The sequence below is a fragment of the Ovis aries genome, chromosome 24 (assembly GCF_016772045.2).
Source record: "Ovis aries strain OAR_USU_Benz2616 breed Rambouillet chromosome 24, ARS-UI_Ramb_v3.0, whole genome shotgun sequence".
In the NCBI taxonomy this organism is placed as follows: Eukaryota; Metazoa; Chordata; class Mammalia; order Artiodactyla; family Bovidae; genus Ovis; species Ovis aries.
This window is the reverse complement of record NC_056077.1, coordinates 36,769,099-36,794,517: the sequence shown is the minus strand read 5'-3', so window position 1 is coordinate 36,794,517 and position 25,419 is coordinate 36,769,099. Positions and strand designations below refer to the sequence as shown.

The window sequence follows — 25,419 nt, the reverse complement described above, 5'->3', positions numbered from 1 at the left end:
TCCTGTGGGCACCGTGGATGGCTGAGGGGGAGGGGTTTGTTACTGCAGCATCCAGCGCTCACAAAGATGAAATACCTGCCCGAAGCTCAGGAGGCAGTAGTACTGGTGTCCATATTTTTGAGACTAACTGGAGGCGGGTGGGAGAGGAGACCAGTGGGGTCGGGTATGGGTGTCTAGGCAGGCAGAGCAGGAAGTCCCCTCAGATTTACTGAATGGCTGGAATAAGGTAAGCATAAAGGGAAAAGACAAGAATCCAGAAAACTCAAAATCCTGTTTTAACAGAAGCAGCAAATGGACACACACTTTATTAGGAAAAAAGAATAAGTAAAACAAGTGCAGCTTGGGCAAAAAAGGGGACCTTCCTTTCCCCTCAAGAGCACTGTCAAACCATCAAAGGAAGCAGGGTAGGACAATATGCAGAGCAGAGTCAGTGTGCAAGTGACTGGACTCACACAAAAGTGATCCGTGTCCGGGCAGTGTTGACCTGCCAGACGTTGAGCTCCTCATACTCGTCCAGGGCCTCCTGGAACTGAGCAGGTGTGAAGCCACGAGAGATGCAGCGCTGCTCCGCCTCGGAAAACCGGACGCTTTGGCCCTCAGAGACCAACTCACGGATGGTGGCAAATATCACATCTGCTGGTCTCTGGGTCCTGGACAGACGAGCATGGTGTGTGGTCAGGGTTAGAACTTTGAGGTCAGCACCACAGACCCAGGGGTGCAGAAGCCGCAGGATGAGTTTCCTGCTCAAGATGGTCAAGGTGCCTCCTGCCACCCTCTGCTAAGCCACTCACCTAGCTGTCTGCCCCTTGTCACCCAGCAGCGAGTCCTTGGACATCTCCATCAGCCGTATGGCTTCATTCACATCTTCCTTCTCCACGGTGTCCACCATTCGCAGACGTGCCTAAGGGGAAGGTAGGGAGAGATGGGCACAGAAGGAGGGGGTGGAACAAAGTCAGGGAGGCCCCCCCACCCTGCTCCAGCCTTAAGGCTGGGCACCTGAGTGTTCCTACTCACAAAGGAGTAGTGGCCCCCTCCCCACCCACCAGGCATCCGCAGTGTGGGGCCGGCACTGTCAGACCGAGACAAGTGCAATGCCCGGGGCAGCGTCCAGCAATTGCCCAAGTCTCCGCCTCTCAACACTGGCCAGTCCCGGTGTGCAGCTGTCCTGTGAGGGAGACCAGGCCCTTCTGAATTCCACTGAGCTCCCCACCACCAGAGATGGAGCCTGGGGCACTCGGCCGAGAAGGCGACTGGCAGGCGGTAGTGTCCCTGGGGCTCGGGAAGTGCTGGCTCAGCAGTAGGTCGGGTGATCACACTACCTGCACGAACAGCACTTTGGAGCCCCCAGGACGATGGTCCAAGGCGTGAGGACAGAAATGAAGGTTCCCAACACCGGAGCGAGGTTAACCCACCCGCCCCTCAGCAAGATCTGAGAAACAGGGAGAAGCCTCTCTCCTGGGACGCTGGGTATGCCCTGCTGGAGCAGCAAGTACCCACAGTGCGGTAGCACACAGGACCACTATCTGCACTGTCAGCACTTTAGCCCCGGCAGGGCCGGAGCAGGAGGGAGGCGGCAGCGCGCGGACAGGCGGGCAGGCCGCCCAGCAGAGCCCAAACGGACCAGCCTCCAGCACACAGAATGGCACTCACCAGGGCGGTGGACAGTCGCAGGATAGCCAGCAGAGTCCGGGCCGAAGTGTAGGTGGCGTCCTTACTGGCCCAAGCCTCTCGCCTCATCTCCACATACGCCGCTGTGATGTAGTCGGCCAGAGACTCTGGCACCGCGGGCTGCTTCTCCCGGCACATAGCTATGTACCGCCTGTGGGAAAGCAGAAGAGGTGGAGAGCGTGTGTGCTCTGCACTAAGAGTTGGAAAACTGGGAGTAAAGAAACTGGAGGGCAGGGCGCTTTAAAGTAGGAAACAGCAATTGGTGGATGATTAGGCTTAAATATGCTGCATTTAGAAAGTCCATCAACATTTCAAGTTATCCCCAACTTTTTTTTTAAACGAAAATGGCCTTTGCGTGATTGAGACAAATCCACCTGCCTTAAGAGATGATTTTGTTAATTCATGAGAACAGCTAAAAGGGAAAAACTACATTAGGAGCCCCTGGGAGTCCCTGGACGGACTCCTCAGAGCAGTGCTGTCAGGCACCCAGGCAGCAAAAGCCAGCTTTGCCAAAATCTGCACCTGGGTTAGTAACCCTGAGACTGCAGGTAGAGGTGTGTGAAGGCAGGTTCTCTGCCGTGGTCTTCTACGGCCAGCCCGGGGGAACCAAGACTCCCTGTTCTCAGACCCAGGACACCAGGAGGAGGGGAAGGGGGGAAAGCTTTTCAAAAGAGAGAGACAGAGGCCAAGACGCCAGGGAGTGGACCAGCCCTGTCCGGCTCTCCTACCTCATCAGTTTCATGTCCAAAGGCTCAAACTGGGCAGGGGGCTGCCGGCTGTGCTGGTGCACGTAGGTGATGTGCTGGGCCAACCTGGGAGGAGGGGAGGCAACAGGAGCGCTGTGTCTTGGTGCCCCCTCAGCGCTCCACCCCACAGCCTGGTCAGCCAAGGATTGTCAGCGCTTCAACCCTGACCCCCTCTGAGAACTGTGGAGCAACCCCTGCTGTTTAAGGGGAAGGTTCCTGCTGTTTCCCTAAGACAATAACAGGTTTTCCAGTTTCTCCTCCCTGCACAGAGATGGCTACAGGGGGTGTCTCCCAAGTGCAGAACTGCAGTCACCTCAGGTCATTGTCTCGGTCGGGCCGGTCCTGGATCAGCCAGAGAAGGTCAAATCGGGAAAGCAATGCCGCAGGAAGCTGTATATTTTGTTCCAGGCTGCGGCGAGGGTTGTAGCGTCCGTAGGCAGGGTTGGCGGCAGCCAGGATGGAGCAGCGGGCGTTGAGCGTTGTGAGAATGCCCGCCTTGGCAATGGAGATGGTCTGCTGCTCCATGACCTCGTGGATGGCTGTGCGGTCGGCCTCCGCCATCTTGTCGAACTCGTCAATGCAGCACACTCCCTGGTCGGCCAGCACCAGGGCCCCGCCCTCCAAGGTCAGCTCGCCACTCACCGAGTCTCTCAGCACAGCCGCCGTGAGGCCCACCCCGGAGGAGCCTCGGCCTGTCGTGTACTGGCCTGCACAGAAGGGTCAGGAAGGCAGACACGCACAGGCCTGTTTAGGAAAATGGAGGAGAGTAAGGGAGCAACGGCAGGGCAGAGGGAACGCGGCCGTGAGGCGAGGCCTGGGCTGAACTGCTCTACCAACCCAGCCGGGCCGTCCCGAGGCAGTGGCAGTGGCAGGTCTGGCGGTGATGACACCAACACCCATCTCCATCCCCTGGCCCTCCCACGACGGAAGCCTGGTGGTCCTCCTCCTAAGTTTGCCTCTCCTAGGGTCTGATACTCACTGCGGGGGGCGAGGCGGTCAATGTAAGACAGGAGCTGTGACTTTGCCACACCAGGGTCCCCCATCAGGCAGATATTGATGTTGCCTGGAGGAAGGGAAGGAAGCCCCTGAGTGACTGTTCCCTCGATGCAGGTTGTCTGCACACAGAGAAAAGGATATTGAGGTCTGCCTGCCCTGTTTCTAATCCCACCTTGCGCCCGTGAAATCAAGATGCCGGCTTTTATTCTGTGACCGATGCGACCCTGGTCTGGCACCCTTCCCTGATGTCTCCACTCACCCCTGATTTTCATGCCTCGAGGAGACTGGTCCACGCCTCCCACCAGCAGGAGCAGCAGTGCCTTCTTCACGTCTTCGTGCCCATATATCTCTGGGGCGATGGAGGCCGCCAGCTTCTCATAGAAATCCTCCTCTACGGGAAAGCCAAGACTCAAGAGTTTTTCCAGGGGAAAGAAGCGCTTGGGATAAACTCACATTTATCTTCCTGCAGACCCCTCACCTGCGATTTGCCTCAGCTCCTCCCTGCTCAGCTCTCCGGCCCCAGACTCATCCTCCTCACTCTTACTCATCTTCACAATCCGATGAGCTTCCAGATAAGTTTCCGAGAGTAAACCCTTGGGCAGGAAAACGCCAGGGCATGAATGAAGTTCTCTGCTTGCCCACCACACGATGCCCTCTGGAGTTCCTGACAAACCCTTTTGTTCCATTCTGCCTGGTGTTTTGCTATTGAAACTTTCTTCTGTGGGGCTGGTAAAAGGGAGGGGTAAGGAGGAAGGAGACCACCACTTCCTCCTCTGAAACTCCCTTCCTCACCTGGAACATCTGTCGGAACCCAGTGCGCAGGATTGGCAGGAAGATGCCAGTAACGCTGACGTGGTCCCCGGGGTGGGCGATCCTTGTGTTCTCCCCTTCTACCAGCACCGTGATACTGCGAGGGATATTTCCCACGGGCACTTGGTCGCTCTGGGGAAGAAGGGCGCTTGAGGCCGGAGGACTAACCTCCCCTCCTGCGCACACCCATCTGCCACTCCCTGGCCTATTTGGCCCCACACAAACCAACAGAGGGAAGCTGAGCTCTCCTTTACCACATCCCAGCTCAGTCAGAAAGTTCCAGAGAAGCCTGCCTCCTACTCTCTGCAACTTCTCTGCCTCAGCTCCTCTCTCTGTTCTACTTTCTTCCCTCTACTTCACGAGTTTCTACTGGAGTTGAGTGAACTCCCAACCTCAAACTTCCCTGGGCCCTGGACCTCATACTCTAAACTCACGTGTTCCTGCATCTTCATCTCCTGGAATTTGATGAATTTGGAGCCACGAGTCTGGAGGTACAGTCGGCCTCCTGAGCGGTTGGTCTGGCACTCCTGGCTCGGGCACATGATCAGAGGCATGAAGGTAGGAGATTGGATCTAGAGTGGAAAGGGAAGCACCAGAGAAAGTCACGAGGAAGGAGCCCTCAGTCACAGGAGCCACGCCCCTCCTCCGGCAGAGACGATGAAACCTTTGGGACTGTCTTAAGCCGTGCAAGGTACACATCAACAGACACAAAGAGAACAGACTGGGTGGAAAGACCACTCCACCGTAGAGAGAAACCGAAAAGTGACCACACAGGAAACAGAAAAGGCACCAGATAAACACCAGGAGGCGAAACTCATTCTCACAGAATTAAGTGTGTTCCCGTTCTCTGCTCCACACATACCGGCTGGTAGGTTTCCGCCCCGCACTGGTCGCAAGTGTAAGTGGCCACCACCATTCTTGGTTTGACCTCAGAGACACGAGTGACAATTCCACGCACTGTTACTAGCTTCCCCACAGAGTCAGCCCGTACTTCCCGGATCACACGAGGCTTGTTACTGCTGGGGCCTTGAAAATACAGCTCACTAATGGAGAAAGTGGTCATTAGCAAGGGTCTGGGGACCTGAACCCCATGCCCGTCCCTACCGTGGTCACTCACAATCTGCGCATGAGCTCAGGAGGGTACTGGTTTTGAGGGCTTCGGGCTGCCCCCGGGTCGCGGCTCCGCTGCTCCATCATTAGCCGGTGCTCAATGTAAACATCCAGGACGTCTTTATTTACTACCTAAAGGAAAAGAAAGGAAAACAGGAAAAGTGAGCGGCAGAATGGTGAAAGGAAAGAACGTAAGAGTGCCAGGCAGAAACCACTGACTCCTTTGGGTCAGCTCGGAGAGCATCAGTACCCAGGAAGTTTCTCAACACAAACCCAAGTTGTGTGCCCTGCATTTTTCTCACCTCCCTCTCCTTGTATTGAGGCAGCAGCTCTTGAACAGCATCAGCAAAGAGCCTGGCATAGCGCTTGGTGTTCTCACAAATTGAGTCCACCAGCTCAGGGTCATCCTCAGCAATGTCATCTAGGTCTACGTACATGGCCACTTGCTCCCGATGAGCCAGTTGAACCTGGGGTGGGGAAGAGAAAGCAGCGGAGCCAAGTTTATCTTACCAGTGTTCACAAGCAAAAATTGGTCATTACGAGCTCAGCACACAGGATCCAGGCTCCACAAGGGAGAAAGGTGTGTATCACTACGTTTGCAATAATCAAGGTGTTTTCAGGGATTGAGGAAGCTGAAACTGAGTCCTGTCGAGTCTCACTTTGCTTTCTCCCAGGTGGCACAGTGGCCAAGAATTCGCCCACCAGCGCAGGAGACACAAGAGACATGGCTTTAATCCCTGGGTCGGGAAGATTCCCTGGGGAAGGATATGGCAACCTGCTCCAGTATTCTTGCCTGGAAAATTCCATGGACAGAAAAGCCTCGTAGGCTAGTCATAGGGTCGCCAAGAATTAGACTGAGCACAGACGCAGCACAGTGATACACAAGTATCAGGTATGGTGCTAAACTCACCACTTCCAGAAAGACATACCTGCTAAAACAAGCCAGGCCTTATAGCTCGTCACCACCCCTTCCCTCTACCTAACCTTAGACTCACCAACTGGTTCCCATACTTGAACTGCTTCTTGCCAGATTCGTCATCCTGGTAAAACTCTTGTAGGAACTTCTTCACTTTTTCTGTAAAGAAAAATAAAGTCAGGACGGACTTTTTTTCATATACCTTACTGCAAACCCTTGATAGAGATCTAAAAAACTTACTTTTGTTTAAAGTGAAATCTTTAAACAAATTAAATGAACATTCAAATAGACCTACGTAATTCTCCCCAACAGAGCAAAACTCCTTTTCCCAAGTCTGTGTTGACTTAAGGAAGAATAAGTGGCCCCTAGCAGTTTAGAGTATTACCCAATACGCTCCCCCCAGGGGAATTCCACTCTCTGCCTTAATTAGAAATCTCAGTACCCTTTTCTAAGGGCCTTCCACACACGGCAACACACTCAAGTCTCACGGTTCTCAGCTTTCCTTTTACGTGCTTTATTCCCCCTTTCTTTCGGTCCCTTAAATTGTTGCTCTCCCGGGGATCTCCGCCACCAGGCCCTTCCTCCGCCCCACCCCCTCTCCCGCCACTGCTTCCGCTCTTAGTAAACAAAGAAGCACATGGGCCCAGATGCCGCCGCCTCACAGCCCGGGATTCCTCCGCCCGAGGAGGGAGCCCGTCCGGCGATTGGCCGGCTCGTCGAGGGCCACCCTGCCCCACCCGACCACTTCATCCCTCGGCCTCCGCAGAAACCCCTCCAATTCCAGGCACGCCCCCACCCTCGGTCGCTCTCTCCGAGGCCACCGCGCGGAAGGACACTGTTTACACACGACACTCCCTCCAACAGCGTCGCGCAACTTCCGCCCGCCTCCACTTCCGCTAGGAGGTGGACCTAATGCGGCCCAATCCCCGCGCGCAGCGGCCCGGGACCGCCCGCCCCACCCTACCCCGGGCTTCGGCGCGTCGTGGGCGCTGGGAGTGCCTAAGCGCGCGGAGAAAAGCGGGACCGGGGGGTGCTGGTTAGATAGGCCCCTGAGGGCCTGCTCTTTCCTAGACGCGACCCTTCCCTCTGGAGCTTCCAGCTCGGGTGTCCGCATCCCCTCCCCATGACTCTCACTCTTTTCCTCGACACGATCACCAGCTCTCCCCCGGCCTCGGCGGCCCGTGCGCACCTCAGGCACCATGCGCCTCTACTCCGCCACCTCCCTACCCTGCCTCCGGCCTCGCGCGCCGAGAGCCCGGCCCCCCGGGACTCCAGCCCACACCAACAGGTGTCGCCCAGGAAGCTTCCCGCGCAGAACGCCCCTCCTACACTCGCAGACTCTCACCTTTCTCGAGCACGTAGTCCTTAAGTGCCATTGCTGCCGAGGACCGAAAGGCAGCAATTGGCGGGCTCTGAGCTCTCACTCCCCGGCCAGCAAAAAAACGCCCGCGCGGCGGACTGCGGCCGACCAACCGAAATTGGCGCGAAACGTCGCCCCCCACGTGACCAGCGCCGCCGCTTGCGGGCCAATCGGAGAGGATGCCCTTCGTCCCTCCCGCTGGCCGCGGGCCCCAGCCTGGGCCAATCAACGGGCGAACCTGGGCTGAGTGACGGGGAAGAGGCGCGGGTGTTTGGAGGGAAGGCCTGGGCGAGGCGGGGCGCGCGCCGGGTTTCCCGCGGTCGGAGGAGAATCGCTCTTAAAGGGCCAGGCTACTCGCGTCCTTTTGTTCCGGGGCCGCAGGGCGGGGCAGGCCCAACGTTTGCTGTCTCCTAGTCTATTCTCCAGAACGGCCATGATTTCCCAGTTCTTCATTCTGTCCTCCAAGGGGGACCCGCTCATCTACAAGGACTGTATCCTTGGCCAGCGGGGCGGGGGGAGAAGGGCTGCGTGGGACTAGAGCCCCAGTGCCAGCGAGTGTCGCCAGCTCCTTAGCTTTCCTTCCACTCGGTCAGTCCGCGGAGACAGCGGCGGCCGGGATGTGGCCGAGCTCTTCTACCGGAAGCTGACGGGACTGCCTGGAGACGAGTCTCCGGTTGTCATGGTAACCACTGGCGGGAGTGGGGGTGGGGTGGTGGGTATGCGGTTGGTGGTCTGGGGTTGGGAGGCGCCTCCTCCAGGAACGTTCTCTAAGAGCTCATACGCGGTGTGGAAGGGGGTACATTCTTCTAAATAATATTAATGGCGGTTTACTGATCGCTAACTGCACCAGGCGCAGCTCTTCACACGTTTCAATCCTCAGCCACTTTGGAGTAGGTACTATTACTAACTTCATTTACACATTAGGAAGCTGGGCCTTGGGGAGGTTTCGTATGTGGCCTAAAGTCACGCTGCTAGTAAGTAGGGAAATCAGGATACCAGCCTCAGTCTCATGGCCAGGAATCACTGCAGCTTTCTTCCTAACGTTTTTCTCCGTGCCTATGCCTCAGCACCACGATGATCGTCACTTTATTCACATCAGACACAGCGGTCTCTATTTGGTGGCCACTACTTCAGAAAACATTTCTCCCTTCAGCCTCCTGGAGCTGCTCTCCCGGTGAGGAGGGCAGGGCTGGGCACCCGGGTGCAGGGGTCAGGGAGTCAGAGAGGAGGAGTTATGCACCCTCTGTCTGGGTTTTCGCAGGCTGGCCACTCTTCTGGGTGATTACTGTGGCTCCCTAGGGGAGGCGACCATCTCTCGCAACGTGGCTCTGGTCTACGAACTCCTGGATGAAGTGCTGGTGAGGTTCCTCCCTGTCCCCGCTTCCCTGAAGATACAGTATTCGTTTTCACCCCTTCCCCCACCGACTACCCAAAAAGTGACTTTCCGCTGCCCCCTAGGACTATGGCTACGTACAGACCACATCCACGGAGGTGCTGAGGAACTTCATCCAGACAGAGGCTGTGGTCAGCAAACCCTTCAGCCTCTTTGATCTCAGCAGCGTTGGCTTGGTCAGTCCGGGGACAGAGGAGGCCAGGATTGAGGAGGGTTAGTGGGAAGCATCAGCCATGAGGACTGATTGATTTGGGTGCTTTCAGTTTGGGGCCGAGACACAACAGAGCAAAGTGGCCCCCAGCAGTGCAGCCAGCCGGCCAGTCCTGTCCAGCCGCTCTGACCAGGTGAGGGAGGGGCCGTTGGGTTCACACCCTCTGGTTTTTGAGTCCCCAGAGTGCAAGATCCTGGCATATCTTTCCCCCTTCTCTAGATATGGAGGATCCCTTTCCTTAGCCCTGTGCCCCCATCCTGGGGCCCCAGCCTCCACTGTTCTCTCCTTTCTGCCTGTCCACATTAGAAGACAGACCGACCAACCTCCAACCACCAGACCCCCTTTCTTTCCTTAGAGCCAAAAGAATGAAGTGTTTTTGGACGTTGTCGAGAGATTATCTGTACTGATAGCCTCTAACGTAAGTTTGGGCCCCCAGCCCTGCGGCTGAGGATGGTGGCACCTGGGAATCGCTGGGCATTGACGTCCCGCTGCTCTCAGGGCTCGCTGCTTAAGGTGGATGTGCAGGGAGAGATCCGGCTCAAGAGCTTTCTGCCCAGCGGCTCAGGTGAGCAGCACACGAGCTGGACCAGGTTGAGGTGTGGGATTGGCTCCTTGGTGGCGGGCATGGTGGTACGGTGGCTTCTTCTGATACTCTTTTGTCTGACAGAGATGCGCATCGGCTTGACCGAGGAGTTTTGTGTGGGGAAGTCCGAACTGAGAGGTGAGGAGAAAGCGGGTCTTTTTCTTCTAAGTAGAGGTCACTGTCCTAGGTTTCACCTGGGGAAGTTAGACGGATCCCCACCCCCTCCCAAAACACAGGTCAGCAGAGGGGGTCTTTCTCTCTTTCCAGGCTATGGGCCGGGAATTCGGGTGGATGAGGTCTCCTTTCACAGTTCGGTATACCTGGATGAGTTTGAATCTCATCGGATCCTCCGTCTGCAGCCCCCTCAGGGTGAGGTCAGGACCGGGCTGGCCTAGCACATTCCATCTACTGAGGGGGAGGGAGGCCGTTCAGGTGTAAGGAGACCAAGCTCACCTCTGTTCCTCTCTGGTCTCAGCTGACTGTGATGAGGTACCAACTCTCAGATGACCTCCCTTCCCCGCTCCCCTTCCGGCTCTTTCCCTCTGTGCAGTGGGACCGAGGCTCAGGCAGGTGAGACCATTTCCCCGTTCTAGAACTTCTCTGGAGCCCAAGCCACTGTATGTATGTCCGTGTGTGTGTACGTGTATATTTGTATGCATGTGTATAACTCCCAGGTTGATTTTGGAGGAGTGTGGTGGTGGTGGTGACATTGGCTCCCAGTTAGAATGTGCACCCTCCCCGACAAGCGGACCCAGCTCCGTGCATGTAATGGCTCGTGGAGCTGGGTGGATCTCAGCTCTTCTCTTTCCTTCTTGGGGCAAAAGCCACAGCCACAAATGGGGGCCCTGCCAGTGGGATAGGGCCTGCGTAACAGTTTCTGCCCCCTCACACAGGCTCCAGGTTTATCTGAAGTTACGTTGTGACCTGCCCCCAAAGAGGTGAGTGGGGGTAGTCCAGCCCAGTCCAGCTATGGAGGGTAGGAGGCAAGGCCCAGATAGCTGCTCCTTCCACCCCTAGGTGCGGCCGGCAGCTTCAGAATCCAGGGGAGAGCCTGGAGTTTGGGAAGGGGGTGGGGGGCGCTTGTGCGCAAGTCCAGCGGTGACGTTAATGAAGATGGGATGCGGCTTTCCTGGGACTGACTGCTCCCTTCTCCCTTGCAGCCAGGCTCTGAACGTCAGGCTGCATCTTCCCCTGCCTCGAGGGGTGGTCAGGTAAGCGCATGTGCACTGCGGGGCCCATGGGCAGTCGAACTAGCTTCTCGGGCAAACAGATAGCGCTGGGGTGGGAGCTGTGGGCAGGGGTTGAGCCCAACCCTTTCCTCTCCTGATTCCAGCCTGTCTCAGGAGCTGAGCAGCCCAGAGCAGAAGGCAGAACTGGGGGAGGGAGCCCTTCACTGGGACCTGCCTCGAGTGCAAGGAGGCTCTCAGCTTTCAGGCCTTTTCCAGGTACCAGCTGCTGATTCTCGAAGGCCCTGCTCCCACCTCCACCTCCAGCCCTGACCCATGCCTTCTCACGAAGGTGGTCAGTTTCCTGGCCCCTTGGCTCTCTTGCCCTCCCTCCTCTCGGGGCCTTCAGCACCCCTCCCTGCCTCTCCCCATCACAGATGGACGTCCCGGGCCTCCCTGGGCCTCCTGGCCAAGGCCCCTCCGCCTCGGCTCCTCTGGGGCTGGGCCCCGCCAGCCTGTCCTTTGAACTGCCCCGGCACACGTGCTCCGGCCTCCAGGTCCGCTTCCTCAGGCTGGCATTCAGACCCTGCGGCAACGCCAACCCCCACAAATGGGTGCGACACCTAAGCCACAGCGACGCCTACGTCATTCGGATCTGAGGCTCCCAAACAAGGACCCAGGAGGCAGAGGTGGTGGTCAGGGCATCGGAGAAGGATGATGTTTTCTCTCCTAGTGTCCTGGCCTGGGGCTGGGGCTGGAAGAGTCCTGAGTCCTCGAGACCAGGGAGCTTGACAAGTTAGACTCTCCTGTGGGACCTGACCCAGGGGCGACTGAAGTGGATCACAATTTAAAAATCAAACTTTTATTCTGAGCAACTGGCTGTACAATATCTAAAGAGAAAGTCACATGGAGGGAAGCTGGCTACTAACTCCTTCCACCCAGCATGTGTGTGTCTGTGTGTGGGAGAGAGAATCCAGGGAGAAGGTCAGCATCAGGGTGCGGGAGGAGGGGAGCCGGTCCCTGGGGGCTGCGAGCCATTAGCCTTTGGAGTCCCTGGGGCAGGAGGGGGGCTCTCCCCAGCTTCCGGTTTCCCCCCACAGAGGGCGCTGCCCCCAAGTGGGGAGGGGGCTGAGGATGGGGTAGGGACGGGAGAAGGATGGGAGGCGGGGCCTCCTTTGCCCTCCCCCGTGGGCGGCAGAGACACCACGATGTACTTCTGGACACTGCCAGGACCAGCGGGGGCAGTGCTGGGGGGCGCGGTGGTGGCGGTGGAGACCAGCTTGACGATGGGCTGCACACTGGGGACGGTGGTGGTGACGGGAGAGGTCGTGGTGGAACCGGAGCCCGGGGCTGAGGTGCTGAGGGACAGGACCTGGGCCAGAAGGAAGGCAGTGCCGCTGGCCTGCACCCACCCCACACCCCAGGCCAGGGGTCGCCTCCCGTGCTCCAACCCGGGCCCCAGCATCCCCGGTCCCACACGGGGTACCTGCTGGGTGGATGAGGCGCTGGAGGACGAGGACATGACGATGAACTTGGTTGGCGGCGGGGACGGCTGTGGGGGGGCAGCAGCTCGCGCAGACACCAGCGTCTGGACAGGCAATGCAATGGAGCCAGGGACCTTCAGCAAGCCGGGGGTCCGAGGGCCAGGCTGGGGGGCCTGTGAGAGGGTCAGCGTGGGCCGGGGCTGTAGAAAGAAGCAGGAAAAAAACATCACTATCTGTGTTCACCAGCTCCCCCAAGATGGCTGACTTGGGGGGCCCCATGTTTCACAGAAGTCAGGGTGCACACCCCAGCGTGTAGTGTCTGAGAGCCTCACTGGGATGGGAACCACCCCCCGAGCTTTCCTTCCTTTCACCCTCCCCTCCTTCTCCACTTGCTCCCCCTTCCTCCAAGCCTGCACTGACCTGAGTGATGGTCAGGGTGGTCCTGTTGACCTGCTGAGCCTGCAGTGCAGCCTGAGCCCGGGCCTTGACCACGTGTGAGCAGAGGAGGGGCCCAAGGGACCCGAATTCTGCCCGATAGGCGTCCTGATTGTCGGGCGGCGGGCGCAGCTTTGCCAGGACAGGGGCACAGTGTTTCTGTAGAGAGAAGGCAAAGATGAGATCCGGACCGGGAAGGGGTGACAAAGGTGGTCATCAATTATTTCAGCGCGTGCCTGCCGAAGGCCAGGCTGCACTTGCTGGCTTATCAGTGTGTAAGGAATGCGGAGGTTTTTCCTCGTAGAGAACACAGGCAGCAGTTGGCTGAGTGGACAGCTCGCTGAGTGATTACATGGTCACACCTAAGGGCCAGCCAGTCCACAAGGTGTGTGCCTTGCAGAAGCATCGGGGCAGGTCAGGCTTGAAAGTCACAGGCTGAGTTCAGACTCCTTACTTCTCACTCAGTGTCTCACACAGCACCAGCTGTTAACAGTACTGGACTCAGCTGTGCTCTGCATATGAGATGAAGAGGGGATAAGTGAATGGAAAACGCTCTGTGCTTGCTAAACACTGTCGTGTGTGGGTGGGTGGGTGGGTGGGTGGCGGGGGCAGAGGGGGCATCAGTGGGAAGAAGGGGGAGGGTGCGGGTCTGTCACCAGGAGGAGGCTCTGCACATGGTCAGCCCCGATGCGGTCAATGTTGCTCAGCACCGGGCCATCTAGAACCCCGCGGATCCGCTCCCCCTCCTGCTGCAGCCGCGGCAGAATCAGTGTCTTAATCACCTGTTAGAAAAGGAAGGGAAAAGCTGGGGTCTGGGGGTCACCACAGGGTCTCCCAGGTCGGGAGGCTGTTGCCCACTCTGACCTCCCAATCCCTCCCCTCCCCAGGGCTCCCCTGCCAGGGCCTAACATCGTGTCCCAGCTCCGCCAGGCCTGCGATGGAGCCGTAGCGCGTTGTCCATGGGGTCTTCTCATCCACCCAACTCTGTAAGGGGATGGAAAATAAACCCAAATGAAGGGGTGTGAAAAGCTAACTGGTAAGGACTCAAGTCTCATATACTCCCTTATAAGTCATTTAAGACACAACAGCTCCTTCCCGACCACTCCCTCCTCCCCAAAGTAGCTGCTATTCTGACCTCTACTGTCAAAGATTAGTTTAATTCTTTGGCAGCACTGTGGAGCATGTGGGATCTTAGTTCCCTGACCAGGGATTGAACCCTCGCCCTCTGCATTGGAAGCACAGAGTCTTAACCACTGGGCCACCAGGGAAGTCCCGCAGAGATTAGTTTTTGTTTCTGAACGTTAAAGTGGAATCCTACAATTGGAAAAAAAAGACATTGCGGATCTGGCCCAAGTCCAGCCCATACCTCTCTGCCGCTGGTTTTCAGCATCACTTCCTGAAGCCACACTGGCGTGGGCGTGGCACTCACTGTTCGGGTGACAAGCCAGCCAGTGACGGAAAGGGCTCACCTTGGTGAAGGTCTTGGTGATGCGGGACTGGATGTTGTTCGTGGTCGTGCTGAAGTGCTTGCAGATCTGGGCCACCAGGCGGGCGGCGAAGTCCCGCAGCGCCCAGTGGTTGTCCACATCTGGCCGCAGGCACAGCTGCCGGCTCACGATGCAGGTCATCACAGCTGGGATCAACTCGTGCACCTGGGGAGAAGCCCCGCATCAGCCCGCTGTGACAGCCGGTCCCCGAGCCCGGACGCGAGGCGGGCCGGCGGTCCACTCACGTATTTCTCGAGGTACAGGGTAGGGTTGTCCATCAGCGCCTTGACCATGCGCATCAGGTAGATAAGCAGGGCCAGGTTGTTCTGCACCACATTCACACGCACCTAGGGTCGGGAGGGAGCAGGGATGGGGCAGCAGGGGGGCCCTCCGTGAGCCTCCTCTCCTGCCCGCCCGCCCCCGGAACCCCATTCCAGCCTCCCGTGGCCTCTCACCCCCTCCGAGATGAAGGTGCTGAAGCGTGGCAGCATTTGGTAGAGACCTGGGTCCGTGGCGATGCTCTGCAGAGCCTCCTGTGGGGGGAGGGGGGCGAGTGAAGCGGGGCACCGCCCGGGGGGCCAAGGAGGGGCGAAGGCAGGACGCGGGGCGGGGCCTCACCGCTCTCTTGGCCTCACAGGAGCCCACACAGGCCTCGGTGATCTCCTTGTAGTACAGCTGCTGCTCCACTGACAACTCGTGGATGCTTCGGGGCTTCAGTCGCAGAGGTGCCCCCTCCAGCAGGGGTGGCGCCTTTTTCTCTTTCCCTGTGTGAGTCAGGAAGCCAGGTTTAGGCAGGAAAGCTCCTGAGGAGGCCTGGATACCAGGCAAACCTCTAGCCTCACCTCCCACACCCAGGGAAACCGGCTTCTTGGCCGTTTCTAGGGCTCACTGGCCAGAGCTCACAGCCTCTGCCGTGACCTCACCCACCTCACACACATGACCATCTGGCTTTGGGGCAAGAGGCCTGGCCCAGCAGTACTGACCTTTGCTGTCAGCTGGAGCGGCCCCCTGACCTTTGCCTTTCAAGGGGCCATCTTCCTCCTGGCCTGGCTTGGCTGACTTCAGGGGTTCTGTGGCCTCGGCCTTCTGCTGCTCCTTGGGAGCTGGCGGGAAAGGAAAGCAGTCGGGAGGAGATGTAGAGGGAGGAGGGAAAGGGGTGGATGCTGGGCGTGGAGGTTACCTGGGGGTGGGTTCTCTGGAATCGCGGGCTGGCAGCCTTCGATGCTCAACCAGTGAGCTGCGAGGAAGAAAGGTGTCCAGGTGAACCACCGGGCGGGGACATCAGGAAGTCAGTCCACACGAAGGGATGTGTTTTCCTTCGTGTTCCCCACTAGGGGTCTCACACGGAGGGCTCCTTCACCAGTGCCCTTCCTCACACCCACACACGGCCCTTTCCCGCCTCCCTGGCCCCTGTTCTCCCCTCCCCCGACCTTTGAGGCAGACGTCCAGGGGCACCCGGGGCAGAGGGGTGTTGATGATGTCGCTCAGGTCAACCTCCTTCTCCTCGTAGAAGTAAAGCTCCCGGCCACCACCAGAGGCGAAACGGAAAGGAATGAATTCCTGAGCATGGAAGCCATACAGTGGCTACAACAGGAGGGAGAGAGACCCTGGATGAGAAGGGAGCCTGAGTTGGCTGGGCTGAGGTCAATGCAATGACTGGGAGGTTTCGGCACCCTGCCCCTTCATCCTGTGCGTCCCCATCACCTCAACGTTCTTTAGCTTCAGTGCGTAGTCAATGTCACTGGTGGTGAGTTTCTGCCGCTTCCCCATGTGCATGAACTTCAAGGCATCCTGGGTGGGGGGTAGGAGGACAGACGTCAGCCACAGACCCTGGAGAAGGCGGCCTGGGCAGCAGTCTTTGTGCAGTGCAGGAAGACCAAGGTACCTGTGCGATCTCTTTGATGCGGTAGCTGACCTCATCCGTCAGCAGCTGGCAGGTCTCCTCCTGAATCTGAGCGATGCCCATGGACTCGGCCACCACCTTCATGGACTCCGATGGCAGCACAGTGTTGCTCAGCTTCAGCTTCTTCTCCTCAGCCATTCTGGAGCCCCTCCTCCCCTCCCCGGAAGGATGATGCCCCAGGGCAGAGAGATGGAGACCCTGGCAGGGGTTGAGAGGAAACTTGAGAGTGAGACCTAAAGAGGGGCTGTCCAGTCAGGAGAGGCCACCACAAGGGGAGAGCAGTGGAGCATGAGGGGGATGGAGTTGGGGGATGTCTTCTGTCCATCCTCACATGAGCAGCACTCACTGAACAGGAGGTAGGACTTGGACCCAACTGGACGCAATTTATTGAGCTCTAGTTCTGTGCCAGGCACAGTACAAGTCAGGTATAGCAGAACGATCTCAGTTCTTAGTTTCAATCCCAGCCCCAGCACTACCTAGCAGTGTTGTCTAGGCAGGCTACTTAAATGCTCCTGGCTTTGGGTTTCTTCTCTGTAAAATGTGCAAAGTGTCCTTTTTACCTCAGGTGGTTGACATGCCTACCTTCATGTCTCTTGCCCCTTCTTGCATCATTATTCATGCTTGACAAATATAAAATGTTGGTTAAATACAACTTGCCCTGTCTGAGCCTATGTGCCCCTACCATTGAATGTGATGAGAAAATACACAGCCATGTTGACCAATCTGCACTTTAAATTCATGGCCACAAACTTCAGATGGGCTCTTGATGCTGCGCTGATGGTCACAGAGCTCAGTGCACTCAGGTTCCATCCCACCTGTCATCTCCTCCTCCCTGATTTTTGGCCATCAGAAGAGACTTCCCCAGGCTCCCATCGCTATGTCCACCCGCTGAGCATCTCTGGCACCCACATGCTCTGTCTTACCTGTTACTATAGAGGTTCTCGTCTCGCCCCTCCCCAACTCCTCTCCTTCTCTTGAACCTACCCCAGTCAGGATTTTGACTCCTGCTCTTGGCTTTCCTCCTCCTTCACTAGCCCCTTTACATTGCCTTTGCTGGTTCTTCCTCTTCTCCTCATCTGCCTGATGCTGGAATGCCCTGCCTTTGGTCCTCATATAGCTATGAGGTATACATATTCTCTTGATGACCTCAACCATTCTCACAGCTTTCAGTATTGCATACAGGCTAAGGATGGTAAATTTATATCCCCCACCCAGAACTTTATTCCCAACTCCAGACTTGTATATTTAACTGGCTACTTAAAATTTCTTCTGAACTCAACTCCTGACATCCCCCTCCCCACCTGCTCCAGCCTCAGCTTTCCTCATCTTCATAGCAATGCCATTAACCCAGATGCTTATTCATCATGTGAGCCCTCACCGCAGACCCATCAGGTGATCCGACTTGATCCCTCTGCTCCCACTGCGTGGCCAGCTCACCATTACCCACCTGCTGGGGAACCTTAAGAGCCTCCTGACAAGGTCTTCCTGCTTGCATCCTTGCTCCCTACATCTATTCCCAACCTAGCAGCCAGAATGATTCTGTCAAAATATAAATCAGATTGGGTCATTTCTCTGCTCGAAACCCTGTACTGGCTCCCAGTGTGCCACAGCATGAATACAAAATCCTTATTTCGGTCTTCGGGGTCCTTTATGATTTGCTATCTCCCCATCAAGTCTCTGACCTTTCCTTTCCTTCTTCCACTATGATCCAGCCCCATGGTCCTCCTTGCTGTTCCAAGATGCCAGGCATGTTTTTGCTTTGTGGTCTTGCTCTGTTCCCTCTGCCTGGAATGCCCTTCCCTAGATGTCCCCAGGCTGCCTATTCCCATTACTCTGTTTAATACTGCACCCCACCCCGGCTCTGCCTTTTTTTTTTTTAAATTCCCATGGAATTTAACGTCTGCTGATACATACTGTATTACTTCTTATGCTTCTCACTACATCGCCCCTTCCCTTCTATGTGTGGACAGAGAGCTTTGTTATGTTCACTGATGTATGCAGAGTCCCCAGACAGATACTCAACAAATACCTGCTGAATATATGAGTTGTAAGGCTTAGAGACTAGGAACTCACTAAGGACTCGGTACCATTATTATCGAACAAGACATAGGCCCAAGCTTGGCCATAATGTTCACTTGAACCTGGCATTAGGAAGTCTAATGTCAAAAGTGTTTAGGAGCGACTGCAAGGTGGTGAGGGGCAGGTGTGGGCCTGATGGAGGGGCGAGAAGAGGGGAGGGAAAAACAATTTCGTTCTTCTCAACCCATCCCAGGTCTCCTCCCCCACTTTTATAAATCTTATCTGCAGAGGACACATTTATTCAACACATACTCTAGACCTCGAGCCGAGTAAAGAGGAGGCGGTCGTGTCCCAGTACCCTGATGAGCTCCTACTAATCCTTCGATAGCCCGCGGTACCCTCTGCCAGTGTAAAGGCTCACAAAACACGCCACGGCCTCAGGAAACCTCAGGTCACTGGAGCGGCAAGGAGGCGTCACAGAAGATTAACTTCATCTAGATCCGTGTAGCATTCCCCAGCAGGGAAGCGGGTCGAAGGTTCTCCAGGCAATGGGTACAGCGCGAAAGAAAGCGTACAGAGCCCACCTCATCCCCCAACATCCCTCCAGTGCAAACACACAGAGCCCCCACGCACACGGACACTCAACCAACCGTCCCCCTCTGGGTCCCCACACGGGCCCTTCAAAGAGTCTAGACCCGGGTACCACTCAGACCCGCCCCCGCCAGCCGAACGCCCAGCGCAGGAAAAGCCTCTCACCGCCGCCAAAGCGCCGCTCACCCGGCGCTCGGCGCCATATTGGCCCCGCCCCCTCCGGGAGCAGGTCCTGGCAGAGACCGAGAGCGGGTCCCTTGCCCCTTCCCCGAGCCGGAGTGAGCTCCCTAGTCTCAGAGCCTGAAATGATATAAAAACGGTGTCTCTATGCTTGCGTGTAAGGAGCACACTCTCTTGCTGTAATTACTTCAGTTTATTCTTTCACTATGCGGCGGCCAGGACCTGCGGGAGGCGCCACAAAACCAGGTGGGGAAGCCCAGAGCGCAGCGAGGCCCCGCCCTCTTTCGAGGCGGCACTGCGCGTGCGCCTCCCGTGCCAGGCTGGATTAATGTTGCCGCCGACCGCCTGGCGATTTAAAGGGCCCGCTGCCTGCTCGAAGTTGGTTTGAAAGCAAGGGGTGGTTAGCTGTGGACGGCACTTGGTCATGGGACCTGTGCGGTTGGGAACGTTGCTTTTCATTTTGACTGTGTACGGTGCTTGGGCTGGGACGCCGAAGGAGGAGGACGATGACACAGAACGCTTGCCCAGCAAATGCGAAGGTATCTAAAGGGAGTAGCCCCTATTCGCATCCTTCTGCCCTACCTCCTTCGTCTGGGCCAGACCAAATGGAACGTGATGGGTGGGTCACTCGACCTCCTTGAGGACCTGAGGAAGGTTCTGATGGAGCCTGGTGGAATTCGAATGGGGCCAACAGAGGGAACGCATAGCGCTACCCCCAAACTATGGCACTCCAATTCCCATGAGACATCCAGAAGGGGGGTGGGGGGGTTGCCTGCTTTTTCTTGCTGGTTTGGGCCCCAGTGGCTTGTGGGAATTGTAGTTCAGACTATCGGCCCGATCGCCCACTCCAGTCAGCATCTTCTCTGTGTGTGTGCGTGTGTTTCCCCCAAAGGACCAGAGCTAAATCTGAAGATCCTGCAGGAGTGAGCTGTCAGGCTCATTACCTTGTAGATATCCTCTGCTCCACCCCAGCAGAGACGCTCCCAAATTACAGGCCCTACGCCCTCCTGCGGGGGTTTGAGAGTGAATAAATCAGGCTTTGAAGCTCATAAAAGACAGAGGTGGCCAAACAACTGGGAGAGGTTCCGCATAACTGTGAGGCTTTGCAGAGCGTCTGCACTGTGTGGATTTTTCATCGAGCAGCATCTTCTGTAGCTGCATCTGTGGGACCAGCTGGGAGGGGGCACTTCAGAGCTGAGCCGCGGAGTGCCCTGGTTCCCTAGTTGGTTGCCTTCTTGGCTTTAATTTCTTCCTGGATTCTATTCCCCTTTGCCTTACTCCACCCTGCATTTCAGTATCAGTGTTCTTCATGACATGGTCCTAACCGCTCCTTTCCTTTCATTTGTGTTCTCACTCTTAACCTGCTACACCTGTCAAGTCTTTCTAAACACAGGCTCAGTTGAGTCCCTCCTTGCTTTAACACCTCTTCAGGCCTCCTGCTGTGATTAGACTCCACGTTTTTGGCACATCATTCAAGTCTCTTTCTTTCTTACAAGCCTCCATCTTTCTTACATTTCCATACCCTATCTCCCATCCCCAAAGTGCCCATGCTTCAGCCACACTGAACTTCTCAGTGGTCACTGAACCTGCCTGGTCCTCTTGCTCCTCTGTGCCATTGCACTTTGTTTTTGTCCTTTGCCTGGAATGATCCACACTCTTCTGTACTTGGTTCTTCAACATCCAATTTAAGTCACCACCTTTGGAAGCCTCCTTCCTTATCTGTCACCTCTCACTGTATTGGAGCGAAGGAGAGTACCTATATCTCCCCGGTCCTAGCATAGTGCCATAGGCATATGTGAGATACTTTTGTTACTTGCCCCTGTGGTGAGTTTGCTTGGCACTTCTGCGTAGGCCACTCCTTTTCTTGGGACCCACTGGTACTGGAAAGACAGTGGTAGAAGAGACACAGTGCTCATCCTTGAGGAGATCCCAGGCTAGTAGGAAGTCAGTGAATGACCATTGAGGGAATTTTGCATTTCCTAGTGAGATTAAGTCTCTTGGTTTTATCTCCGTCCCCTCCCCACCCCAGTGTAGGGTCCATTACAAAATATTGTCATCGTCTTTTTATCTGTCCCCAGTGACACTGGCACTGTCCTGTAGATAGGGGTCACGGGTCTGTTGCTCTCTGTATTGCTATTGTGTATCCAGAAGGAGCTCAATAAATAACTGCAGGAAACAGCAAACAGTTATGCAGTGCTCACCATCTTCCAGGCACTATTCTAGGGGCTTTACATAGATTGATTTAATCCTCACCACAGCCCTGTGATGGAGGCACTTCATTTTAGAGGTGAAGAAACAAGACCCAGCAGGATTGTCACCCAGCTACTAAGTGGCTGAGTCAGGATTCCAGCCTTACCAGTCTGGCCCCAGGGCCTGCACCCATAACCACTGTGGCTCTGCTGCCATTTACAGAATGAGGTGCTGGTATGTTTGTTTATTTTTCACATCCCCTTGGACATCTAGTATGTAAACTCCTGAGCCTGGAGCTACAGGAAGAGCTGAGTCGTACTGGCCGATCTCGAGAGGTGCTGGAGCTGGGGCAGGTGCTGGACACAGGCAAGAGGAAGAGACACATCCCTTACAGCGTTTCGTGAGTCCTTCTCGATGTTCCTCCACCTTCCAGTCCTCTGAGGAGCCGTGGGAGCACCCACAGCATCCAGGGAGTCTTTGTTTCCCCTCTTCCCACAGAGAGACAAGGCTGGAAGAGGCCTTGGAGAATTTATGTGAGCGGATCCTGGATTACAGTGTTCACGCTGAGCGCAGGGGTTCATTGAGATACGCCAAGGTCAGACTCTTCTCTAGGGCAGGATCCCACCTTTCAGAAGCTACAACCTGTCTCCCCTGAGGTCCTCATGAAGTCTGCCCATCTTCTCCCAGCTCTGGAGTGTCCCCTCCCCATAGTAGACTCTCTTCATCCCTGTGGCTCTCACTAGAGTCTCCAGTAGATGACAAAGTGGATCTGGCAAAAAGGGGAGGAGGTGGAGCAGGGGACCAGACTGAGCTCAAATTCCCATCTTTCAGGGGCAGAGTCAGACCATGGCGACACTGAAAGGCCTGGTGCAGAAGGGGGTGAAGGTGGATCTGGGGATCCCTCTAGAGCTGTGGGACGAGCCCAGTGTGGAGGTCACATTCCTCAAGAAGCAGGTAGGACTGGATACTGCATTGCCCAGGGAGGTGAGAGGGGAACCTGAGAGGGGAGCTCAATCCTAGGGAGGTCCATCTTTGAGCAAAGCAGGGATTCTGCCATTGACTGACGTGGGCCCAGGAGCATATCAAGAAGTAATAATGGAGGCTAAGAATATATATTGCCATTTATTGAGTACCTACTGTGTGCCTGGTTTTGGGCCACATACTTTCCAGCTGCTGCCTCATTTTACTCTCACAACAACCTGATGTGGTAGATATTATTACCACTTCCCATTTACAGGCAAGGAACTGAGACTCGGAGTTTAATAACTTACTTGGCAGGGTAGGTGCCAATAAATGTCTGTTGAATGAAAGAGGACCACAAATCTAATAACCCAAGTTTAACTGCCTGGCTCCCTGCCTCTCCAAAGTGGGGTGGGGAGACCGCGAATGAAGAGCAGGGAGGAGGGTCTGCACAGAACAGCAGAGCAGATACCCTTCTGACCCTTCCACTTGACCAGTGTGAGACCATGCTGGAGGAGTTTGAAGACGTCGTGGGAGATTGGTACTTCCACCATCAGGAGCAGCCCCTACAGCATTTTCTCTGTGAAGGTCATGTGCTTCCAGCTTCTGAAACTGGTAAGTGTGGGAGCTGGCCTGTTTCTTGCCAGGCTACAACCTCTCTGTCCCCCAGGACTAATATCTAAATTATTTTCTATTACCCAACCTAGCATGTCTACAGGAAACTTGGACTGGAAAGGAGAAGATCACAAATGGGCAAGAGAAGACTGAAGAGGAGGAGCAGGATCAGGAGGAGGAGGAGGAAGAGGAGGTGACTAACACACCAGTCCACTCCCAGCGTGACCCAGAGGATCTTTGACCCTTGCCTTTGAGCCCCCAGGAGGGACAGGGGTCATGGAGAGTCTGAGCTCTCCTTGCCCCACAGCTTTAAGAGTTTGTGTATGTGTGAGTGACCCCTACAGCTTGTAGCTCTTCTCTCCCATCTGGTCTCAGGCAGGATCCTGGTGGTGTAGCATGGCCTGGCTATGGAGAGAAAGGTGGAAGCAGTAGATAGAAGCCTGGCCCCAGCAGATGAGTCCTCTAAATGCCATTCAGCCCCTTCTCAGGTGTGTGTAGTGACAGTATTGAGTTATTTGAATATCTCCACTATTCCCCACTGGACCCAGAGGTCAGCTGGGCATAGGAGCAGTGGACCTTGGCAGAGTCACTTTGCCCCTCGAAGGTCTGTTTTTAGATTCTTAAAAGAGAAGCCAGAATGGACATTCTGAACAACCTATACACACTGCTGGCATCTAGGAGGCTACATGCCAACAATCTGTGAACGGGAAGGGGGCACTGGATGGGGACAGGGCAATACTGACAAGTTAGATGAAGTTAGATGGGGTAGACACTTTGCTCTACTTCGTAGTAATTTCACCGAGAGATGACCATGTAACATCAAAGGTGCCAAATTTTCTATAACGCTAGTAAACTTTTTTTTAAATATCAGTTGGATCCCAAATTCCAAACAACTGCCATGCACGCATCATAGCTGCCCGATAAACAGCAGCGTCCGATGAAGAGGGCCGTCTGCCTCCAGCCTGTTAGAAGTTAATGGTGCTTTGTAATTTTGCAGCCTAGGAGGTTGGGAGGCATCGGCGGGCTGAGACCGGTTTCAGGCTGGCGGCTGCGTTAGAGCTGGTCTGCGCATGCCTGAAAACGCGCAGGAATAAAATTCCGTGCGCGGCGCCGCCCGCGCCGCCATATTTGGGTTACGGGAGCTCGAGAAAGACAAACTCCCTCTCGCTTTTCCACTGTCACTTCTTGCCTCGAAGTGAGGCAAGTCCTAGGAGAGGCGCTAAAGCTCGGTCCAAGATGGAGAGCGGCTCAGGTTAGAGAGAAGGAAATAACTACGACACCCCCGGGGTTGCAGTTGAGAACCTCACACGCGAGCGGGGCGGTGGCCGAAGTCGCTGAGGGACTAGCGGGTTCGCGCCGAAGTTCAATTGGGCGATGCCAATTTAAGCGTGTGAGGGGGGTAGGAACTGACACATGGAAGGTACCATTCGGCGGAGGCCGGGCGAGTGTGGGAACCTGAAGGGAGTCGCCCACAGCCCCACCTCTCAGCTGATCCGTCTCGGGCCATGAGCGGTCTAGTGCGCACCGAGCCGCTGCCCGGGGAGACCCCTCTGCTGGTGCCCGGCGACCCCTACTCTGTGGTGGTGCTGCTGCAAGGCTACGCGGAGCCCGAGGGGGTCGGTGACGCCGTGCGAGCCGACGGCTCCGTGACCCTTGTCCTTCCCCGGGCCTGGGGCCCGGCCTCCAGCCACCGAGAGCCCCAGCCTTACGAGGCGAAGACCGCCCTAGAGGAGGCGGCCCGGGGCCCCATCCTCGTGGACACCGCGGGCCCCTGGGCTCGCGAGGCGCTCCTGGGGGCCCTGGCGGGGCAGGGCGTGGCTCCCGGAGACGTGACTCTGGTGGTGGGGACCCACGGACACTCCGACCACATCGGGAACCTGGGGCTGTTTCCCGGGGCGGCCCTGCTGGTCTCGCACGACTTCTGCCTCCCCGGGGGCCGTTACCTACCCCACGGACTGGGTGAGGAGCGGCCTTTGCGGTTGGGGCCGGGACTCGAGGTGTGGGCCACACCTGGCCACGGTGGCCAGCGGGACGTGAGCGTGCTGGTGGCTGGCACGGCCCTGGGAACCGTCATGGTAGTGGGCGATGTGTTTGAACGTGATGGGGACGAGGGCTCGTGGCAGGCACTGAGCGAAGACCCAGTGGCACAGAAGCACAGCCGAAAGCGGGTCCTGGGCACCGCCGACGTGATCGTGCCTGGTCACGGAGCCCCCTTTAGGGTGATAAGGGAAGCCTTGGCGCCAGAGGCAGAGCCAGCCAGATCTCGTGACGGAGAGGAGCCCACGGTGCACGGATAAAATCCAGTCTTGACTGGATCCTTTTCAGTAATCCCATCTTCCACCCCTCAACCGAGGAACTGAACGTCCAAGAGACAAGATGACATGTCAAAGTAGTCATGGGTAGCCTCTTCTAGGAGGCCAGTTCTCCAGTGAGGACAGAGTGTTTTGCCTCAGCTGGCACAAGTATCATTGTTTCTCTGACCAAACTAGGACCAAGGCCTCCTCAGCTCTGTGTCATCTCTAAGCCGTCATTAATAAAATAGGAGAATGTTCTTGGGAGTCTTCCAAAATAAAGGTAGAAACTGCATTGAAAACCA

The 25,419-nt window shown here is 56.3% G+C and overlaps 5 protein-coding genes, 1 long non-coding RNA gene and 2 other non-coding genes across 12 annotated transcripts; 4 read left to right on the top strand and 4 right to left on the bottom strand.

The window, feature by feature from the left end:
• Nucleotides 1-268: 268 nt before the first annotated feature.
• Nucleotides 269-7,720, bottom strand: MCM7 (minichromosome maintenance complex component 7). 3 transcript variants are annotated; one of them, XM_027961719.3, is made up of 15 exons: nucleotides 7,592-7,720; nucleotides 6,326-6,405; nucleotides 5,633-5,797; nucleotides 5,338-5,462; nucleotides 5,083-5,263; nucleotides 4,655-4,792; nucleotides 4,203-4,352; nucleotides 3,889-4,003; nucleotides 3,670-3,801; nucleotides 3,394-3,477; nucleotides 2,728-3,121; nucleotides 2,397-2,480; nucleotides 1,651-1,819; nucleotides 792-901; nucleotides 269-650 (listed from the first exon to the last, which is right to left on the bottom strand). In XM_027961719.3, the coding sequence occupies exons 1-15, from the start codon at nucleotides 7,620-7,622 to the stop codon at nucleotides 449-451; spliced, it is 2,160 nt and encodes a 719-aa protein (XP_027817520.1). In that variant the 5' UTR covers nucleotides 7,623-7,720; the 3' UTR covers nucleotides 269-448. The 3 variants fall into 3 exon arrangements, with proteins under 3 accessions (XP_027817520.1, XP_027817521.1, XP_027817522.1); XM_027961720.2 differs by lacking the exon at nucleotides 7,592-7,720 and adding an exon at nucleotides 6,689-7,125; XM_027961721.2 differs by lacking the exon at nucleotides 7,592-7,720 and adding an exon at nucleotides 7,043-7,125.
• Nucleotides 1,062-1,145, bottom strand: MIR25 (microRNA mir-25). The gene has a single exon (NR_107964.1). It is a non-coding gene; the product is annotated as a microRNA mir-25 (primary transcript).
• On the top strand, nucleotides 1,439-6,445 carry LOC132658530 (uncharacterized). Its single transcript, XR_009598328.1, has 2 exons — nucleotides 1,439-5,910; nucleotides 6,005-6,445. It is a non-coding gene; the product is annotated as an uncharacterized LOC132658530 (long non-coding RNA).
• On the bottom strand, nucleotides 1,474-1,553 carry MIR106B (microRNA mir-106b). Its single transcript, NR_107941.1, has one exon. It is a non-coding gene; the product is annotated as a microRNA mir-106b (primary transcript).
• A 247-nt stretch (nucleotides 7,721-7,967) lies between the features above and the next one.
• Nucleotides 7,968-11,830, top strand: AP4M1 (adaptor related protein complex 4 subunit mu 1). Its single transcript, XM_004021026.5, has 15 exons — nucleotides 7,968-8,097; nucleotides 8,200-8,288; nucleotides 8,674-8,780; nucleotides 8,868-8,964; nucleotides 9,065-9,175; nucleotides 9,263-9,343; nucleotides 9,566-9,628; nucleotides 9,709-9,775; nucleotides 9,878-9,931; nucleotides 10,061-10,167; nucleotides 10,269-10,363; nucleotides 10,687-10,731; nucleotides 10,954-11,004; nucleotides 11,127-11,238; nucleotides 11,397-11,830. Exons 1-15 carry the CDS (start codon nucleotides 8,040-8,042, stop codon nucleotides 11,616-11,618), a joined length of 1,359 nt encoding a protein of 452 aa, XP_004021075.3. The 5' UTR covers nucleotides 7,968-8,039; the 3' UTR covers nucleotides 11,619-11,830.
• Nucleotides 11,806-19,090, bottom strand: TAF6 (TATA-box binding protein associated factor 6). 3 transcript variants are annotated; one of them, XM_027961723.2, is made up of 15 exons: nucleotides 18,600-19,090; nucleotides 16,251-16,466; nucleotides 16,070-16,156; nucleotides 15,796-15,949; nucleotides 15,546-15,602; nucleotides 15,349-15,468; nucleotides 14,984-15,129; nucleotides 14,821-14,898; nucleotides 14,611-14,712; nucleotides 14,348-14,530; nucleotides 13,788-13,862; nucleotides 13,535-13,660; nucleotides 12,864-13,037; nucleotides 12,446-12,643; nucleotides 11,806-12,331 (listed from the first exon to the last, which is right to left on the bottom strand). In XM_027961723.2, the coding sequence occupies exons 2-15, from the start codon at nucleotides 16,404-16,406 to the stop codon at nucleotides 11,951-11,953; spliced, it is 2,037 nt and encodes a 678-aa protein (XP_027817524.2). In that variant the 5' UTR covers nucleotides 16,407-16,466; nucleotides 18,600-19,090; the 3' UTR covers nucleotides 11,806-11,950. The 3 variants fall into 3 exon arrangements, with proteins under 3 accessions (XP_027817524.2, XP_027817525.2, XP_027817523.2); XM_027961724.2 differs by having other exon boundaries at nucleotides 19,044-19,090; XM_027961722.2 differs by having other exon boundaries at nucleotides 19,065-19,090.
• A 323-nt stretch (nucleotides 19,091-19,413) lies between these two features.
• On the top strand, nucleotides 19,414-23,693 carry CNPY4 (canopy FGF signaling regulator 4). The gene is made up of 6 exons (XM_004021025.5): nucleotides 19,414-19,597; nucleotides 21,522-21,648; nucleotides 21,747-21,843; nucleotides 22,080-22,202; nucleotides 22,706-22,823; nucleotides 22,916-23,693. The coding sequence occupies exons 1-6, from the start codon at nucleotides 19,483-19,485 to the stop codon at nucleotides 23,062-23,064; spliced, it is 729 nt and encodes a 242-aa protein (XP_004021074.1). The 5' UTR covers nucleotides 19,414-19,482; the 3' UTR covers nucleotides 23,065-23,693.
• A 616-nt stretch (nucleotides 23,694-24,309) lies between these two features.
• On the top strand, nucleotides 24,310-25,419 carry MBLAC1 (metallo-beta-lactamase domain containing 1). The gene has a single exon (XM_027961411.2). The coding sequence runs from the start codon at nucleotides 24,329-24,331 to the stop codon at nucleotides 25,118-25,120; it is 792 nt and encodes a 263-aa protein (XP_027817212.2). The 5' UTR covers nucleotides 24,310-24,328; the 3' UTR covers nucleotides 25,121-25,419.

Excerpts from the sequence above, each read along its gene's own strand:
- CNPY4 (XM_004021025.5), top strand. The coding sequence starts at position 19,483 with ATGGGACCTGTGCGGTTGGGAACGTTGCTTTTCATTTTGACTGTGTAC. Across the intron at positions 21,844-22,079 it reads GTTCATTGAGATACGCCAAG|GGGCAGAGTCAGACCATGGC; the intron begins GTCAGACTCTTC and ends CCCATCTTTCAG. Across the intron at positions 22,203-22,705 it reads TCACATTCCTCAAGAAGCAG|TGTGAGACCATGCTGGAGGA; the intron begins GTAGGACTGGAT and ends CCACTTGACCAG.
- TAF6 (XM_027961723.2), bottom strand. The coding sequence starts at position 16,406 with ATGGCTGAGGAGAAGAAGCTGAAGCTGAGCAACACTGTGCTGCCATCG. Across the intron at positions 15,130-15,348 it reads CGCTCCAGCTGACAGCAAAG|GGAAAGAGAAAAAGGCGCCA; the intron begins GTCAGTACTGCT and ends TGACTCACACAG. Across the intron at positions 12,644-12,863 it reads CCACCCTGACCATCACTCAG|CCCCGGCCCACGCTGACCCT; the intron begins GTCAGTGCAGGC and ends TTCTTTCTACAG.
- MCM7 (XM_027961719.3), bottom strand. The coding sequence starts at position 7,622 with ATGGCACTTAAGGACTACGTGCTCGAGAAAG. Across the intron at positions 2,481-2,727 it reads GACCGAGACAATGACCTGAG|GTTGGCCCAGCACATCACCT; the intron begins GTGACTGCAGTT and ends CCCTCCTCCCAG. Across the intron at positions 1,820-2,396 it reads TTGGACATGAAACTGATGAG|GCGGTACATAGCTATGTGCC; the intron begins GTAGGAGAGCCG and ends GCTTTCCCACAG.
- MBLAC1 (XM_027961411.2), top strand. The coding sequence starts at position 24,329 with ATGAGCGGTCTAGTGCGCACCGAGCCGCTGCCCGGGGAGACCCCTCTG.
- AP4M1 (XM_004021026.5), top strand. The coding sequence starts at position 8,040 with ATGATTTCCCAGTTCTTCATTCTGTCCTCCAAGGGGGACCCGCTCATC. Across the intron at positions 9,344-9,565 it reads TGTCCAGCCGCTCTGACCAG|AGCCAAAAGAATGAAGTGTT; the intron begins GTGAGGGAGGGG and ends TTCTTTCCTTAG. Across the intron at positions 11,005-11,126 it reads CTGCCTCGAGGGGTGGTCAG|CCTGTCTCAGGAGCTGAGCA; the intron begins GTAAGCGCATGT and ends TCCTGATTCCAG.